We start from the raw sequence: 19390 nt of genomic DNA on the forward strand, positions 1-19390 counted from the left end.
TGTGGCTTCACCATGTTTCATCGAAATGTACAGCTGTGTATCGTCCACATAGGAGTGAAAGCTAACATTATGTTTCCGGGTGGCATCACCAAAAGGTAAAATATATAGTGAAAACAATACTGGTCCTAAAACGGAATCTTGAGGAAGACCGAAATTTACAGTTGATTTGTCAGAGGACAAATGTCAAAATGTGATCTATGAAATCAAAAGCAGCACTAAGGTCTAGGAGCACGAGGACAGATGCAGAGCCTTGGTCTGACGCCATTAAAAGGTAATTTACCACCTTCACGAGTGCAGTCTCAGTTCTATGATGGGGTCTAAAATCAGACAAAATCCTTTGGTATACATTGTCTGTCTTCATGAAGGCAGTGAGTTGCTGCTCAACATATTTTTCTACAATTTTTGAGAGGAACGTTAGATTCAATATAGGCTGATAGTTTTTTATATTTTCTGGGTCAAGGTTTGGCTTTTTCAAGAGAGGCTTTATTACATTTACATTTAAGTCATTTATTACTGCCACCTTTAGTGAGTTTGGTACACATCCGTGGGTTGGGAGCTGTTTATTATGTTCAACATAGGAGGGCCAAGCACAGGAAGCAGCTCTTTCAGTAGTTTAGCTGGAATAGGGCATGCAGCTTGCAGCTTGAAGGTTTAGAGTTCATGACTATTTTCATCAATGTGTCAAGAGATATAGTATTAAAAAACTTGAGTGTCTCCCCTGATCCTTGGTCCTGGCAGTGTTGTGCAGACTCAGAATAACTGAGCTTTAGAGAAATACGCAGATTTATAGAGGAGTCTGTAATTTGCTTTCTAATGATCATGATATTTTCATCAAAAAAGGTCATGAATTTATCACTGCTGAAGTTAAAGCCATCCTCGCTTGGGGAATGCTGTTGTTTAGTTAATTTTGCGATAGTATCAAAAACACATTTTGGATTGTTCTTATTCTCCTCAATTAAGTTGGAAAAGTAGGATGATCGAGCAGCAGTGAGGGCTCTTCAATACTGCACAGTACTGTCTTTCCAAGTTAGTCGGAAGACTTCCAGATTGGTGTAGCGCCATTTCCGTTCCAATTTTCTGGAAGCTTGCTTCAGGGCTCTGTAATTTCTGTATACCAGGGAGCTAGTTTCTTATGAGAAATGTTTTTTGTTTTTAGGGGTGCGACTGCATCTAGGATGGCATCCGTTACTCCTCAGCAGGCCAGGCTTGTTCCTGTTTGTGGGTGAGTCCCAGAAAGAAGGCCAATTATCTACAATTTCTACCTTTTGGGAGGGGCAAAAAACTGTTTCCAACCAATGATTGAGTTGTGAGACTCTGCTGTAGAGCTCATCACTCCCCCTAACTGGGAGGAGACAGATACAATTACTCGATGCCAACATCTTTCTAGCTGATTTACACGCTGAAGCTATGTTGCGCTTGGTGACCTCTGACTGTTTCATCCTTACATCGCTGGTGCCTTCGTGAATAACAATATCCCTATACTCTACACTCGCCAGTTTTAGCCTTAGCCAGCACCATCTTCAGATTAGCCTTAACGTTGGTAGCCCTGCCCCCTGGTAAACAGTGAATGATCGCTGGATGAGTCTAATACTGCGGGTAATGGAGTTTCCAATGACTAGGGATTTCAATTTGTCAGAGCTAATGGTGGGAGGCTTCGGCGTCTCAGACCCCATAACGGGAGGAGGAGAGACCAGAGAAGGCTTGGCCTCTGACTCCGACTCGTTGCTTAATGGGGAGAACCGGTTGAAAGTTTCTGTCGGCTGAATTAGCGACATCGGTTGAGCATTCCTACAGCATTTCCTTCCAGAAGCCATGAGAAAATTGTCCGTCTGCGGGGATTTTGCGAGGGAATTTATACTACTATCTGTACTTATTGGTGGCACAGATGCTGTTTCATCCTTTCCTACACTTAAATTACCCTTGCCTAACAATTGCGTCTGAAGCTGGGCTTGCAGCAGGGTTAACCTCACCATAATACCCTGACTACACCACTCGTGTCGCGTGCGCAAGCGTTGCAAAATACATTTTGAAATCTATGTTATTCAATTATTGCACCCACACTGCTCGCGCGCGTCAGCGAGTGTCTGCGTTGCCAAGGGCTAAAATAGAAGTCATTTCTATTTCTGACGCAGATCGCGCTGTAAGTCCTGCCTCTCCTATCTCGTCATTGGTTTATAGAAACAGGTACCCACGTGCCATCTCCTCATTGGTTATACCCACGTGGGTGATTGAAAGACAAACTGTGTTGCCAGTGTAAAGGATGTGAAACGGCTAGCTTAGTTAGCGGTGTGCGCTAAATAGCGTTTCAATCGGTTACGTCACTTGCTCTGAGACCTTGAAGTAGTAATTCCCCTTGCTCTGCAAGGGCCGCGGCTTTTGTGGAGCGATGGGTAACGATGCTTCGAGGGTGACTGTTGTCGTTGTGTGCAGAAAGTCCCTGGTTCGCGCCCGGGTATGGGCGAGGGGACGGTTTAAAATTATACTGTTACATTGGTGCCGTGACCCGGATTACTGGTTGCTGCGGAAAAAGGAGGAAGGTCAAAAGGGGGGTGAGTGTAACGGATATGAAACGGCTAGCTTAGTTAGCAGTGTGCGCTAAATAGCGTTTCAATCGGTTACGTCACTTGCTCTGAGACCTTGAAGTAGTAATTCCCCTTGCTCTGCAAGGGCCGCGGCTTTTGTGGAGCGATGGGTAACGATGCTTCGAGGGTGACTGTTGTCGTTGTGTGCAGAAAGTCCCTGATTCGCGCCCGGGTATGGGCGAGGGGACGGTTTAAAATTATACTGTTACACCGGTTGTTGTGGTAATACTATGAAAGTTTAGATGCCAATCACAATATATGTTTAAAGATGAAAAAGCCTGGAATGAGGAGAGATGACTAGAAACGATTCGGTTGACCGTTTCATGTGTGGATTAAATGTTGGAGTGCATTTCAGGTAAAATAACAACCTAATGTTTATATCCCAGGACGAATTAGCTAGCAACAGCAAGCTAGCTAAATAGGACAAGTTAGATAGCAAGTGCAAGCTAACTAGCTAAATTGCCATAAATGTTTAATGCTTTTCGACCTGTCCCCAAATTAATGTCATTGGTTCAGAGTTTGTTTTGATATTTTAACCTGCGTGTCGTGACCTGCGTGTCATCTATGCACGATGGCGCACGAACGCAGCCGGTTTGGGTTCCGTAAGGCGATTGTTCTCCTGTATATTATGAGTACAGAGACTGCAAATAGAAGGCTTAATGTTACTACTTAGCTTCGGCTGGTGGAGGCCCTGTAGAACCATGTCCAGATAAAGCGTCTAGGTTGAAAAAGTTGAATTAAGAAAGTCGAGCGAGCAAATTTTTTAAAATATATAATACGGTAATTAAAAAGTAAAAAAACGGAAAATTGGCAGGTAGCAAAGTAGCGTTAGCAACAAACCGCACAGCAGCACGTAAACAAGTCCACAAGTCTATAAGTTTTTCATTCTCATAGGATGGTTGGTAACGCAGGGTACAGACGGACATAGAAGGGCACTAAGAATAGTTGGTAACAGTTTACTTGACACCCAGGGTCATAACACATTATGACACGGTCATAACAATGTCACAACAGCTGATATAACTTGCATAACCTATCACAATACAGTCATAACACTGCCATGAATTTTTGTGTCATATATTGCATTATTTTATGGCTGGTTATGACACCAGGGGCACACTCCAACACTCACACATAATTTCCAAACTAAGCAATTGTGTTTAGTGAGTCCGCCAGATCAGAGGCATTAGGGATGACCAGGGATGTTCTCTTGATAAGTGTGTGAATTGCAGGACCATTTTTCTGTCCTTCTAAAAATTCAAAATGTAACAAGTACTTTTGGGTGTTAGGGAAAATGTATGGAGAAAAAAGTATATAATTATTTTTAGGAATGTAGTAGAGTAAAAGTTGTAAAGTACAGATACCCAAAAAACAGATGCAGTTTATACCTGAGCACAGATCAGTTAGATATTGTTAGTTTATACCTGAGAGCAGATCAGTTTGATATTGTTAGATTATACCTGAGTGGAGATCAGTTAGATATTGTTAGTTTATACCTGAGAGCAGATCAGTTAGATATTGTTAGTTTATATCGTACCTGAGAGCAGATCAGTTAGATATTGTTAGTTTATACCTGAGAGCAGATCAGTTAGATATTGTTAGTTTATACCTGAGCACAGATCAGTTAGTGGAACCTATTTTGAAATGTAAGGAGCTGCAATGCAATTAACAAAATGCATTCCTATTCAGTCATTTAAATTCAATATTCATGAACCATTTAGACATTCTTATCGTTTATATTATCGTAATCTAAATAGCACAAAAGTGCCGAAAACATATTCACAGATATTAAACTAGGTAGAAAATTATTAATGGACTGATGCCCATGCAAACACAGTGAGTGACAGCTGCTCAGTGGTGAAAAAAGTACCCAATTGCCATACTTGAGTAAAAGTAAAGACACCTTAGTAGAAAATGACTCAAGTAAAAGTGAAAGTTACCCGGTAAAATATTACTTTAGAAAAAGTCTACATGTATTTGGTTTTAAATATAGTTAAGTATCAAAAATAAATGTAAATTGCAAAAATATACTTAGTATAAATCATTTCAAATTGCTGATATTAAGCAAACCAAACAGCACAATTTTATCAAAAGTAAAAGTATAAATCATTTCAAATTGCTGATATTAAGTAAACTAAACAGCACAATTTCCTTATATATTTCTTACAGATAGCCAAGGGCACACTCCAACACTCAGACATAATTTACAAACATTTGTGTTTAGTGAGTCTGCCAGATCAGAGGCAGTAGGGATGACCCGGGATGTTCTCTTGATAACTGCAAGAATTAGACAATTTTCCTGTCCTGCTAAGCATTCAAAATGTAACGAATACTTTTGGGTGTCAGAGAAAATGCATGGAGTAAAAAGTGCATTAGTTTCTTTAGGAATGTAGTGAAGTCAAAGTAAAAGTTGTCAAACATATAAATAGTAAAGTACAGATACTAGTTAAGTAGTACTTTAAAGTAATTTTACTTCAGTACTTTACACCACTGCAGCTGCTTGAGTACAGACAGTGGTTGTGATACTCCAGGACCAGTGTGCCATTTAAAAATCAGTTTTAGCTGTTCCTAGCATGACAAGAGCCTGAGCTGGCCATAAGTTCAGCTGACCGTGACTAATGAAAACTGGCTAAAAATAGGCTCATCATTCATTCTGTGCTTTCTGCTTCATTTGAGCAAGTCAACCAAGGAGAAAATCGGATTCCTTTCCCCGGACAGGACAAATGGATGGACCAGAGGGGAGATGAGGAGTCAGAGAGGAAGACGTGACTGACCAAGCAGAGTTGAGGAAAGGCCATCACAGGGAGAGAATATAACATAGGAGAGGCATGCCACAAAGACTTCCCTTTCTCAGTTTGAGGTTGAAGAAAGTCAGGGAGCATCTCCTCTCTCTCACACACACTAACACCCACAGAAACAAATGCACACACACATACATGCACACACACACACACACACACACACACACACACACACACACTGAAAATAGCCAAAAGAATATAATGGATTGGGTAAACACTAGCATTTACAAAGCCAATCAATGCTGACTCATTAACCTATCTAGACTGCCACAGAATGTCATCCTGCTCCACTACTTAGCATATACACATTGTAGAGAAGATAGAGCCTGACTTCTCTTTCACACGTCCCAGGGTAACACATCACTATGGGTTCAACACTCCAACATGGCAGCCACCAACAGATAGCTTGGGGGAGCTGCTAATGGAATGGAGAGAGGCCTGTATCGACCTTGTGCTACACAGCCTGATTCATGTCAGGAAGTACCATTGAAGCCATAACAGTCTAAATGAATACATCAAGTTAGCCTTTAATGACTAATTTAACCTGACATTTTGTGTTGGAAGCTAAATAGGACAGAACATGATGCAGGTTGGTCTGATTTCGAGTCTTTGTGGCAAGGGCGAGAATGTAGAGAAGTCTACTTGGCTGGAGTGGAGCAGCGGGTAGAAGTCCATTCGATCAAATGGGGGCCCATACCTGTAAAAGGAAGGATCAACAGGGGAGGCTGGGAGAAAGAGGAACACAACCGTTTCAAATTTGGGGTAAAACAATGCCCTCTTGTGTATGCAGTTACATCTAGGCTACTGTATCCTTTATTTCAGAAGCATACGTGCCTAGAAACAGTTACGTAATGGCCTTATTTATATCGCCGCCAGTGTAGTGCCACTTTGTCTGCGAGACACCCGTTGGCGGTGGTAACCCCAGAGTTGGCCGTAGTTGACCACTCTGCTCGTATGCACCTGTTCTTGCGTATCACTGCAAGCATCTGTGGCCTTCCAGTCAGCCTGGGCTGCAGTGGCTGGAGATGACAAACGTTGAGCTCAAAGAGTAGAATATACCACGTAGACTGCTAGAAGCAGGAGTCAGCCATTCAATCAAGTGTGAGACATACTGGAAGATGAGTGGATATAGACGCAGATGTGCAATGCATCTCTGTTGTGTAATGCAATCTCCAAAGACCACACTATGGAGGGCATGTTTTTTACCATCTGACTTGTTGGACAAAATCTACGAATAGCCTAGTCGAGGCTGGGTGCCATGGTGGTTTCCATACCAATGGGCCAGATAAGTCAAGCTCTCCCCTCCTTCAACACAGACCACAATCTTCTTTCTCACCATGAAGACCTTACAAAAAAGATGTACCGAACAAAAATATAAACGCTACATGTAAAGTGTTGGTCACATGTTTCATGAGCTGAAATAAAAGAGGACAGAAATGTTCCATACGCACAAAAAGCTTATTCCTCTCAAATTTTGTGCACAAATTTGTTTACATCCCTGTTAGTGGGCATTTCTCCTTTGCCAAGACAATCCATCCATGTGACAGGTGTGGCATATCAAGAAGCTGATTAAACAGCATGATCATTACACAGGTGCACCTTGTGCTGTGGACAACAAAAGGCCACTCTAAAATGTGCAGTTCTGTCACACAACACAATGCCACAGATGTCTCAAGTTTTGAGGGAGCGTGCAATTGGCATGATGACTTCAGGAATGTCCACCAGAGCTGTTGCCAGAGAATTTTATGTTAATTTCTCTACCATAAGTTAGAGAATTTGTCAGTACATCCAACCGGCCTCACAACCACAGACCAGGTGTAACCACGCCAGCCCAGGACCTCCACATCCAGCTTCTTCACCTGTGGGATCGTCTGAGACCAGCCACCTGGACAGCTGATGAAACGGTATTATTTCTGTGCAAACTGTCAGAAACCGTCTCAGAGATGCTCATCTGCATACCCCACCCCAAAGCCATATTACAACTTACGTGTTGTGTGTGATAATTTCGTTATTTGCTGGTAATTCATATGCCTTGTGTCTGTGATATATAGGCCTAAAGGCTGAGACAATGAGAAGACGGAGACAGAATAAATTCAACCACACCGTTGTTTTATCACAAAACGGGATAGCAACCTCTGTCTGGTGAAGTCCATGACGCAAATTGCATGAAACAGACAGTTACATGACCTACAGCATGGTCAAGCAAGTTAATGTTTCAGACATTTTCAGACCACTGAACAACTATTGATTTAGAACCACATAGTTAAGAAAACAGGAACTGCCTCCACTATTCCAGCACCATTTACACTTCAACATCATCAAATCACCTCTGCTTAGTCTAATACAGTGACAATTAAAAGATACCAAAAACAATTTAGTCCAATCAACATGAGCTAAATATGATGTGGCTGTCCATGGTTCTGATTTCTGTGTGTGCTTGCACATGCATTCATGCAAGTAGAAAAACTTGTTGACTCACCCTACTTGTAGAGAAATGCCAATGTCATCCTCCCCTCTTTCATGTTGACGAAGCGGTCTATGACAGTACACACTTGTATTTTTTGCTGTTCTAGGCTACCTGGCTAAAATGCTTGCTCACTAGCCTAACTTCCATTCATGAGCAATGTTAGTTAACCTTCTACATCTAGCTACATATTGAACTTCCATCCTCTCAGGCCAGGGGCACAACAATGTATGAATTTATGGTTGGATCAGAATCGCCGTTATAATCATTGGCCAGTATGGAGAATTAAGTAAAACTACAAGTCCAAATACCTATCTCCATCCATGGCTAATTTAGGAAAGGGACCATTTTAGCTAGCTAGCTAGCCATCTGAGAACAAGACAACGAGATGCAACAACATAAGTTGTTTCTGTTAATGACGTATGCTCTCAAAGCGATTTGATATAGAGACGCCAAATCCAAGCTGGCTTCCCCAGACACTTTTTTTCTTTCTTTCGCCAGGAACATTCACAGTCTAGCTCAACGATGATTAGCTATTTTTGCATACCTTTTTTGTCAAGGGAGGCCAAATGCTCACGGGCTTCCCTTGCATTCAATGCTATGGGTGATAACAATATCATACTCGTTTGGACCAGACAGTATCAGATAGATGGCCTACACATAGAGAGACAGAGGGGCGCTGTTTCGCTCGCTCAGATGCTTTCTCTTGTGAGATACATTCAGCCTCTTGCGAATTGAAGGAAAATTCTGAAATAAAATGATAAATTATTTGACATAATTTGTATTTTTCTGTTGGAGGGGGGGGGCAGTAGCCTGACATCCCTTTGCGTCCATGAATACAGGTCATGTGAAATCCATAGATTAGGACATAAATAATTAATTTCAATTGACTGATTTTCTTCAATGAACTAACTTGAAATTGTTGCATTTATATTTCTGTTCAGTATAGTTTTACAATGCCCAAACTAAGATGATATTGAATGAATAGAGTACATTTCCAAAAGTATACCCTATTAACATGAAATGCATGCATGTAGTAGACCTAAATGTACATATTTGGATACCGGTCATGTAAGGAGAAAAGAGACTAAACCTTGCCCTTTAAAAGTGTCTCTCTCTAGGTCAGCGCTGTGTGTGCAAGTTCTTTTATTAGCACTTCATTAACATTAATTAATTGGTTCCTTTCTCCTGGGCACAGCCACAATCAAAACTGAAACTAATAGAAATGAAGCAGAGAGCAAAAACATCCCACCCACCTAGTCCTCTCCTGTTCCACTTTAACGTACACATCCCCCCCACCCCATCTATGCTGAGCAGGAGACCTATTTGGAGCATTCGTATTCCCATCTCATAAGAAAGACGTCAGAGCAACTTAAAAGAAGTAGATGTACATTTTATTAACTTGTTCTGTACATAAAGGGTCATACCAGCACGGGTGTTAACCATGGGAAATATTAACACATGTAAATGGTATAAGAAAATAAAAAGGCACAATTTTTCATTTTGAATTAAGAATACAACATGGAGGCTCTCTTAAACACGAGGGGAAAAGCACAGTAATACTTTTAATGCCTTGAGAGAAAAAAAAATCTGAAGCAGGTTGAAAACATCTTCACCTAACAAAAACAAGAATTAGGATTGGCATATTGCTTAATCAAATGGGTTAATATGAAAGGTTGGACAAGGAAAACCAAACTATATTTGAAAGAATTTATTCCAAAAAAAAAAAAAAAATGAAAAAAAAAAAAAAGTCTAATTCATACTTGGAGGAAATTAGAACTGACAAAGCAGCATTTGACCAGGAAGAAAAACCTCAAGGCCAAGAAGTCATGCAGAGGCCACCAACAGGTATTTTCTTCTCCCTTTTTAGAAAGCGACCTTCGGTCTAATTTTCAGTTTAACAGCTGGCTAACATAATAAACAAAAACAGTACAGTTGGGACACGATTGATAGCTGTACAATGGGATTTCTCTACCCAATGAAAAAGATCAGGGGGATTGAGGGAAAGCACTCAGGGAGAGTAAGTCTGTTTTCTTCTTTACAGCAGAGATCTAGTAGAGCACTTTATCAGCGCGTGCACACACACATACACACACCTGAGAGCAGGACAGCTCTGGCATCACAACATCAGACATACCAAAGACAACCATGTTGTCTGCCCAGAACCTGTGCTCGACAGTCAACACCATCTACAAACAAGACAAAAGTGTAACCAATCACCACCTTAGGGAACCTGGAGAGAGAGAAGAGGAAAGGATTGCTTGTGCGAAAGTTGCATTTTCAGTGAAAGGTATTGATGGGATGTCATTGGCTGGATGAAACCTTTGCCCGCCTCCCATGACCCATAACATTGGATGCAGGCGGCATCTGTCTCAGAAAAGCCCTTACCCCTCAAAAGTATTTATAAGCCCTCTTATAACATTGGCTATAGCCTGGTCACAGCCATGCACTTACACTATGACAAACACCTTGCAGAACTCCTGAATTTATGGCATAAATAAAACAAAAAGATGTTATCACACATGGCCATTTCACATGATGTCTTGGGAAAACATAAATAAGGGAACTCTGTCGACTAGGTTCATGTCACTGAGGCTGTGGGCTATTCCACAAGGCAGGATCCACGTGGGCTTCTTCTCCTGTCCCTGTCTTGACACAGGCTGAGCTGAAAAGAGACTGATCCTCACTCACACAGCAGTTGCCCTAAACAAGTAATGGTTTACCGGTGTGTATGTGTGGCTGTGGTTAAGGTACAACAGTGAATGATTGTTTGGTGAGAGACAGTTAACTGGCTGGTTCTAACCTCAGGCCCCACCTGAAGCCCTCTATGCCTTTGCTCTCCTGACCTCAGTCAGTTCATGTGATGTTCAGTCACCTTTCGCCGCCCCCCCCCCTCTTTTTTGTTTTGTTTTACATTAACCTCCTCCAATCCACAATATGAAACACACAAGCAAGCACTCAACAAATTCCTAAGTCTTCAAATGTAACAAAATAAAATAAAAAATGACCAGGTAAGACATGGCGTCGTGGGAGCCATGGCAACACACATTAAAGGACAAAGGCAAAAACCACAGACCAAACTGTAACCAAGTTGGCGATGTAGGAGTTTAGTTAAGTCTGTAGCTGTAAACAGTCAGAAAGCTGCACGATGGTTGGCGTGACAATAACAGGGAGCGCTGCGGTATAGCCTCAAGCAGGCAAGCGCGTAACCGTGGTGACACTGGCAGGCAGGGTGGAGACAGCCAGCATTTTGGGTGTCACTGTGGAAGGGTTGGTTGGGGTCCAGGTCATTCACACTCATCTGGATTCAGGGGGTCTATTATTTTGACGTGGGTGAAGGGGAAGAGACCTCTCCGGCCGTTTACCTCTCCCTCCCACTGACCGCTGATGTTCATCCTCGTCACTTTGACTATATCACCCACCTGAGGAGAAATGGAGCATGGCGTTAGAAGAGTTTCCCTTAATAACACAGAAAAATGTGGTGGAAAATGTAAGATAAGTGCCAACCATCACATGATTTGGTCAACCCTTCATGTATTTGACACTGTACTCTGGTTATGACAGGCTGAGCAGAAAGCCATAAATCGGATGCTTTGTGACACTGTGCGTGACCCCAAACTTCAGACCACATGCTATTTACTCAGGATTAAATGTGGAAAGTTGGCATTGTAAAGAGGAAGATTAAAACCTGAAAGTGGAGGGAAGGCTTTAGATGTTGCAGAAACATTGGCTCAGATGAGGCTTCATGGACATTGAAGTCATCCAGACCTATCTGCAATCGATAATCATAATCCTTCAGACAAATTCCTCAGCTTTAATAGTGTCTTTTGCAATCAACGCATGCTCTTCTTGCATAGTGAAAGAACATGTTAATGTAGTCAACATTTAAAAAAGGTGCAATATGCACAAATCCCATCATTTCCTGGTGGCTAAAATTCTAATAGTATGCTTAATTTCAGTTTATGTGACAAAACAAGCAATGTATAGTGTAGAGAATCATTGTACCATATAAACCACTGAAATATATTGTGTACAAAAACCGAAAGTGAAAGTAGTAAACACTCAATTTAAAAACAGGAAGCATAGAAAAGATCTCCTGCTTAAGACTTGCTTTCAATGAAGAATGACAGATCTATAAATCACATTTATGTGAATTGGGTCAGGTTGACCAAAAAGCTTTAGTAGAACTAATCTGACTACAAAGATTACAAAGTAATGGGTGAATGGGGTTCTGCATAACCACTGTGTAAAATCCCAATGTATATGCTACTAGCACTTTATTCATATCAGAAATGATTCTGTTGTGTGGTGATACAATTTTCCTAAACTGATTTTGCAAATGGTCCTTATCATTACAATGTAAATTATGTTAAGAATAACTTTAATATATTTTCAATAAAACCTTAGTAATAACCAGATTTCAGTAAGCATCTCTGTAATAAGAGTGGGTGGGTGGTAGATCACAGGGTATATTCCTCCCTTCAGATGGAGTCAGAATAATTACTTTGTTTCCGGAAGCAGATAGGCCCCAAAATAGACTGCTGCTAAATTGTAGGTTTCTGCAGTAGGAAATGACCTACACTAAGCAATTCAGAGAGTGAAAGAGATCACATTAGTGAGTGTGTGAGAGGAAGCGAGAGTGAGCGAGCAATGAGAAGACTAGAAAAAAAGAGACAAAAAGAGATGAAGTGTAAAAGACTAATAACAAAACACTTTACACATATGGACCAGTGGAGGCTCCTCGGAGGAGGACTAGGGTTGACCCAATTTAGTCGACTGGTCGATTGTTTGGTCGAGCGAGAATTTGTGTGTCTTGATTGACACCTATCTGAGTGGACCAATCCATTGTGGAGGCCTCGGCGATGCCACACCAGTATCACCAGCAGTACATTTACCGTTAATTCCCAGAATTTCTCAACTACAATATTTGGTAACCGTAATTTCTGTTATTGCATTCAATATATTATTAGTCTTTTAGCGTTCTCATTTTTGCAATTGACACGTTTACAGAGCGCGCAACCTAGGCTACACTTGTGAGAAACAAATTTCGGTTAATTTCATTTATGTGTTGGCAATTTATTAATTGTGTTTTGTTTGGAGCGCTCCTGTCAATGTTGAGTAGTGCACCTGACTACTCAGAAGTAGGCCTAGGCTACTAGGCCTGCGTGCAAACGTAGGCTTATAAATGTGCCCATTTGGGAATCTAATAGTATTTCTGACTGTCTTAACTCAGCACTACTGAGCTGTGGAGCCTCTCAAAGGCGTTTTTAGCTTCAGCTCAAACAGCAAGTAAACAAAGTCTGTGTATACATCCAATGACAATGCTTCCTTAATGTAGAATATGAAAAAACATTCCAGCTCTCCCGTTCAATAACCACTGTGTGAAAGAGAAAACAAATGTAATGCTCTGGTTTAGTGGGTGGAAAAGTCAGAAAATATCTGATTACTTCTTATCCTACACGCAAATAGCCTACAGCTGTGCCTATCCGGAGCTCACCAGCATGGTTAACTGAGGGTCCAGAATATTTTATACAATGTTGCAAGTCTGGTAGCACAAGCTTAAGGCTTGACCAAATTGATACAATGTTTCAAGTTCCTTGCAGACAAGCCAGGAGTAGCCAGTTTTTTATTTTTCAAAATCAGGATATTTTCTACCGTCGGGGGAATAAAAGGCCACACTAAAATGTGCAGTTGCGTCACAACACAGGTGTCTCAAGTTCAGGGAGCGTGAAATTGGCATGATGACTGCAGAGCTGTTGCCAAAGAATTTAATGTTAATTTCTCTACAGAGAATTGGGCAGTACATCCAACCGGCATCACAACCGCAGACCACATGTAACCACGCCAGCCCAGGACTTCCACATCCAGCTTCTTCACCTGCAGGATCGTCGGAGACCAGCCACCTGGACAGCTGATGAAACTGTGGGTTTGCACAACTGAAGAATTTCTGCACAAAGTGTCAGAAACCACCTCAGGGAAGCTCATCTGTGTACTCGTCATCCTCACCAGGGTCTTGATGTCAACGTTGTGAAAAGAGTGCCCCATGGTGGCAGTGGGGTTATGGTATTGGCAGGCATGAGCTACAGACAACGAACACAACTGCATTTTATCAATGGCATACTGAATGCACAGAGATACTGTGACGAGATCCTGAGGCCCATTGTCGTGCCATTCATCTGCCGACATCACCTCATTTTTCAGCATGATAATGCACAGCCCCAAGTTACAAGGACCTGTACACAATTTGTGGATACAGACAATGTACCAGTTCTTACTTGGCTTGCATACTCACCAGGCATGTCACCCATTGAGCATGTTTGGGATGCTCTGGATCAACATGTATCAACAGTGTGATCCAGTTCCCGCCAATATTCAGAAACTTTGCACAGACATTGATCAGGAGTGGGACAACTTTCCACAGGCCACAATCAACAGCCTGATCAACTCTATGCGAAGGAGATGTGTTGCGTTGCATGAGGCAAATGGTGGTTACACAAGATAATGACTCGTTTTCTGATCCACGCCCCTACTTAAATGTTTTTTTTTTTTTAAGTACCAACAGGTAAATATCTGTATTCCCAGTTAAATGAAATCCATAGAGGTGGGCCTAATGAAATTATTTAAATTGACTGATTTCCTTATATGAAGTGTAACTTTGTAAAATATTTTAATTGTTACATGTTACGTTTTATTATTTTTTTCAGTGTAGCTGCGAAAAGGAATTATATATACACAATGAGCAAAGTGATCATGCTGTTTTTATGTGGCTGCTATGAAAGTGAACTGTGTTTGCGTGTCATCAGGGGTGTATTCATTCCACTGATTCAGTTGAAAAAAAAATACCTGAATTTGTCCAACAGAAACTCACACTGTTGGACGAATGATTACACTCTAGATCAGCTAGATGCAGGCAAGAGTGTGCAAAGCAGTATTGAATGTGTCACTATCACCTTGATTATTCAAAATTCTCTAGAACTGTACCTACGTTATAAACTTTAATTCATAAGCTAGGTTGTAGCAACCTGATAATGTGTAACACAAAGCTAACACAATATCATGTAGTAGCCTAAACCTATCCATGTTACAGACTCGGGTGAATGGAATATGAATAAGTCAACCAATATGCTGTAATAGAAATAAGACCATGCTCATAAATGCTAAAAGTGTGTGTACAAAGAGTGGATGTGTGATGAGTGGGTGTTTGAGGACAGTGCAGCAACACCAGGGGGAAGTCCCCAACAAACTTGTACCCACCATGAGCAGAACCTCTAAATGAGAGATGGCTTACTTTAGTGTGGAGGTCTAGTTCTAGCTACTGATGACTAATGCTGCAGATCTCTCTCTCCCTCTGAAAATGTGCACAATGACTAATGGCACATTTGACAACATGCAAATCTCCAATCAAAATACTGCTACAGTCGAGGGCTGTGGGTGAAAGGAGACTGGACATTACCTACAGATGTTCATACCAAACCAATACATTCAAAGTCATGAAATAAGTCACCTGAGTTAGGAGGAGTGACCATTGCCTCAGGTGGTGTGATGGAAACTATATTCAGAGTCAAGAGAGACGAGGACAAAAGCTGAGAGATTCTGATGTGGAGCCATAGCAGTTTCCATGATTAAATCAGATGACTTAATCCAAGGTGGTGGAAGCTACCGTAATACCCCATTTTTCTCCACTGACTCAAACTCTGCTGAATTCTGGGGGAGGATGGTAATCCAAGGCATTAGTCAGCCTTGCTCTAGTTTGTGAAAGTTGTGGTGCAATTCACACAACCCGACTCTCTGTCAGATGGGAATTTAAACGCAAACCTTCCATCTGCTCTGGAGGATACATGATGAGAACAAACTGACCTGACTCACAAAACACGTCCCTCTAATTATTGAATAATCTCAGGATTTCTCTCTCTCTCTCAGAGCAAGAGGTCTACAGAGAATAATCAAGAGAGTTGACTTCAATGGTTAAACAGATAAAAAATAAAGTTTGAGTAGTGGCGTTAGATACCCACTTGGCATGTCATCGGCCCTAGCTTCCCTCTGTGGGGTACCTGTCCATCAGGGGTGATCTTTGGGAGAGCGGGAGCCAGGGTTGGGCTTTATCCAAATTTTCATATTCTCATGCAGTCCTTCCTCTCATACCGGGATTTACAGTATTACCGGCTTAGTACACAAGGGGTCACCAAAACTCAAAAAAGCCTATTACCAGAACGCTAACAAAATCAGCACAAGTAATAATGAATTTCCATGGAGGCTGCTAGCTAAAAATATGCTCACGAGCGCAAGCAAAAATAAACAAATTGCAAAAACAGGCAATCAGCTTATAAAGTGGGTGTCACTAGGGCAATGGGCCTTCTATCAAAAGACAGCACTCTGACTGATGTGTAGCTAGCTTACTTTTCTCTGCTAAAACATTTTGAAATGTAGCAGTTTCCATTTTTTTCTATGATACACATTAGAAATGTGATGGCCACCCATCATGTTTGGCAAAAAAAACCTTGCTTTTTCATTGTAAGCTCATTTACTTGTGTGGCTGCCAGCCAAATAATGTTGCACTTCTGTTGGGTTTCTGCCAAATGTGTTGCACTAATATATTTTCTGAGAAGATAAACTATAGTTGCACGTCAGGTGAAATGAAGAACGCGATCTGCTTTATCTCCTCACGCATTGTACAATTTGACTGCAGGTATTTACTTAAAAAGTAGCTAACAATATAGAAATGTATTGAAAAACAGTTTCAACAGCATTGAAGAACACCTTGTGGCTATTTCCAAATACCCCAGTATGTGGCATTACCACCCAAGCCTTGCGGGTGGCTCTTGAGGATGAGCTCAACAAATAGAGAGAGGAGTCCTCTAGAGCTCAAAGCCACCCACCACCACCCTCAGCATTTATACTCCAAAAAAAGCTGACAACTTTGCACTTCCTCACAAAATATCTACACAGACTGATTGATGGAATCTATACCACTGGTCAGGAGAAGAGAGCAGAGAATAGGAGGAGAAAAGGGAGGAAAGGATATTAATTAAAAATGAGGGATGCGAGACAGAATATGCTTGCTGCATCAGAACTTTCTCAAACAACTGTATTTAAATGACCTGATACATAATATTTGGCACAACGTGTACTGTGGCTGCAGGCTATAGTTCCTGACAAACTACAATGCAGTTTCCACAGTACTAGCTCATTAAATCTAATAAAATGTAGACAAAATAGTGAACCAACTAATCAAATATGAGAATAGGGGACAACTGGGAGGATTTAGGCCTCCCTTCACAAAGCCATACTAGAACAGAAAGTGAGGAACTCCTACCTCTAGAGCCAGGGCAGTCTTGTCATATGCACAGGGCACTCGTTTCTGAATGGCCTTAGCCATGACTGGCCCGTTCTGCATGGAGGGTAGGGGGGTGATGACTGCTCCAGGGGTGCCAGGAGGCAGGGGCGAGGGCGTCTGGGGCTGGGCGTAAGCGTGGGCCGGCTCTGGGATGCCATAGCTGTTGGAGTTGCGGGAGCTGTGAGGGGGCTGGCCAGGGTGAGGGGAGGGTCGCACCAGCTTTTCCACGTAGGGCACAGGGATCATGCCCACTCGGCCCTCCTTGCTCTTGGCGCTCCACCACTGCTCCTCAGGCTTCTCCAGGATGATCAGGATCTCCCCCTTTTTGAAGGGCAGGTCCTCAGTGTCGCTGCCCGTGAAGTCGTACAGAGTTCGCACGTACTCCAGGTTGTCCTCTAGACCCCCCATCGTCTGAATGGGTCCGGTGCCTATCGCTGTGTTAGGGTACCTGGGCAGGAGGGTGAGCATAAAATACAGATTAACATGTAGATTTTCAAAAGACTGTTTCAAGATAATATTAAAAAGTTTTACTGCTGAACTACTGAAACCATCAGCTGACAAGCTGGAAATATATACATTCCTCTCACAAAACAGCAGTCACTACTGTTTTTAAAGTGTGACCCTCTTTGTGAACACACAACTAGACAAGGTTCAAATGGTTATGCAGCAACAATAACTCTGGCAGAAGCACTGGAAGGAACTACACAATTCCTTGTTTAGACGTGTCATTACAAGAGAGGTCAATCAGGTCACTTATTAAGTATAAGCCTGGTAGCCTATAGTTTGTGATTGAAATGTGGTACAACCATCAGAATCGGTTTCTAATAGGTCAATCACATATAGGAAATGTGTCAAATAATTTGAATTCTAAATATCTTGCAAACCTAAGTCCTAATTGCATTTAACTGCATTCCTTTGAGTGGTTTGTGGTAGCAGGTGCAGCCTATGAATGACAGTTCCTTACCTGGGGGCAGGTTCTATCAGTGTAGTCGTATCCAGGTAGTGGATTTTGTAGAATTCCAAAAGAGCTGGGAGGTGCTCGAATTCTTGGTCACCGATCTTGAACCTCTTGCTTGGCAAGGAGTTGATGATATAGTGGGACACTTTGGAGTTTTCAGATACTGACAGCACATAGTCGCCAGGGCAGGTAGAGGAATCCCGAACCAAAAACATGCCATGCCTCTGTCCTTGTAATCTATTCTGCGCCTCCTGTCTCGACACCGGCCCAAAATACCAACTGGACCGGTCCGATGAATCAAACCGTGCAGATGACATATTTGATCCAAATTAAATTAACTCAAAATAGAAATACCAAATATATTAGTTTAAACAATAAATAAATAAAACATATACAAGTTACCTAAATAAGCTAGATAGATAACGATGCGAAACCGATTTTCACAACTAAAGGTTGAAGATCCAGGGCAGGGCAAGCCGTCGCCCTATACTCGTCTTGAATCAATTTCTAACCGAAGGCTGCAGGTCTCAGCTAGCTACATCCAATAGAAACGTTACCTGGCGTTTCAGAGACAGGCTGTGACTAGCTTGAGCCAACTTCGAAGCATAATGTTTCTACGTTTATTGTCAATGATAAATGCCAGATCTCGGTGTCAAACTACGAGAAGTGACACATTTAGAATGCCTGGCTGCAACAATGATCAATCAAGGTTCCCCTTTTCGTTCCCTCTTCCGAAAAAAATATAAATCGTATCTATGTCATGAAACAATATATATCCAGTCACTGTCTAAATGAGAACAGAAAAGGTCTCCTCACTACTAGATTAAACGAATCTCCATGTCGAAACAATGTTGCTAATAGCTGCGCGCTGGAGCCTAAATTGTAATTGTTGAATTTCTTGGTCGAACATTGGCACGATTCGCGGAAATATATTTTTAAAATCCTATTCTGGTGTCCCGACAGACTTTTTAGGCAGTAACAAAAATGGCGGCCTGCAACACGTCTTCACACAAAATTAATTCACTAAATAGTGACTCAGCTCCAATGCATGCATTTTTAGCCACAAAAATGTAGAGTTTGTTGCGTATATTTGTATCCTGTGGAAAGTTGAATAATTAGGGTCCCTCTATAATTGTCTTTCCCTTCTTTATACTCGGCTCCACTCCTCCTGCCTGATGGAGTCCGAGACCGAAAAATGGCGGCCAGAGGGCGGGTCTGTGCGCTCCCAGCCTTTCGAGTTTTACTAGCTAG

The 19390-nt window shown here is 41.8% G+C and overlaps 1 protein-coding gene across 1 annotated transcript; it reads right to left on the bottom strand.

Moving 5' to 3' along the window:
* Positions 1-9219: 9219 nt before the first annotated feature.
* Positions 9220-19362, bottom strand: LOC118385353 (crk-like protein). The gene is made up of 3 exons (XM_035772428.2): positions 18146-19362; positions 17161-17629; positions 9220-11269 (listed from the first exon to the last, which is right to left on the bottom strand). Exons 1-3 carry the CDS (start codon positions 18454-18456, stop codon positions 11135-11137), a joined length of 915 nt encoding a protein of 304 aa, XP_035628321.1. The 5' UTR covers positions 18457-19362; the 3' UTR covers positions 9220-11134.
* Positions 19363-19390: the final 28 nt, after the last annotated feature.

This window comes from Oncorhynchus keta, chromosome 6, assembly GCF_023373465.1.
Source record: "Oncorhynchus keta strain PuntledgeMale-10-30-2019 chromosome 6, Oket_V2, whole genome shotgun sequence".
NCBI lineage: Eukaryota > Metazoa > Chordata > Actinopteri > Salmoniformes > Salmonidae > Oncorhynchus > Oncorhynchus keta.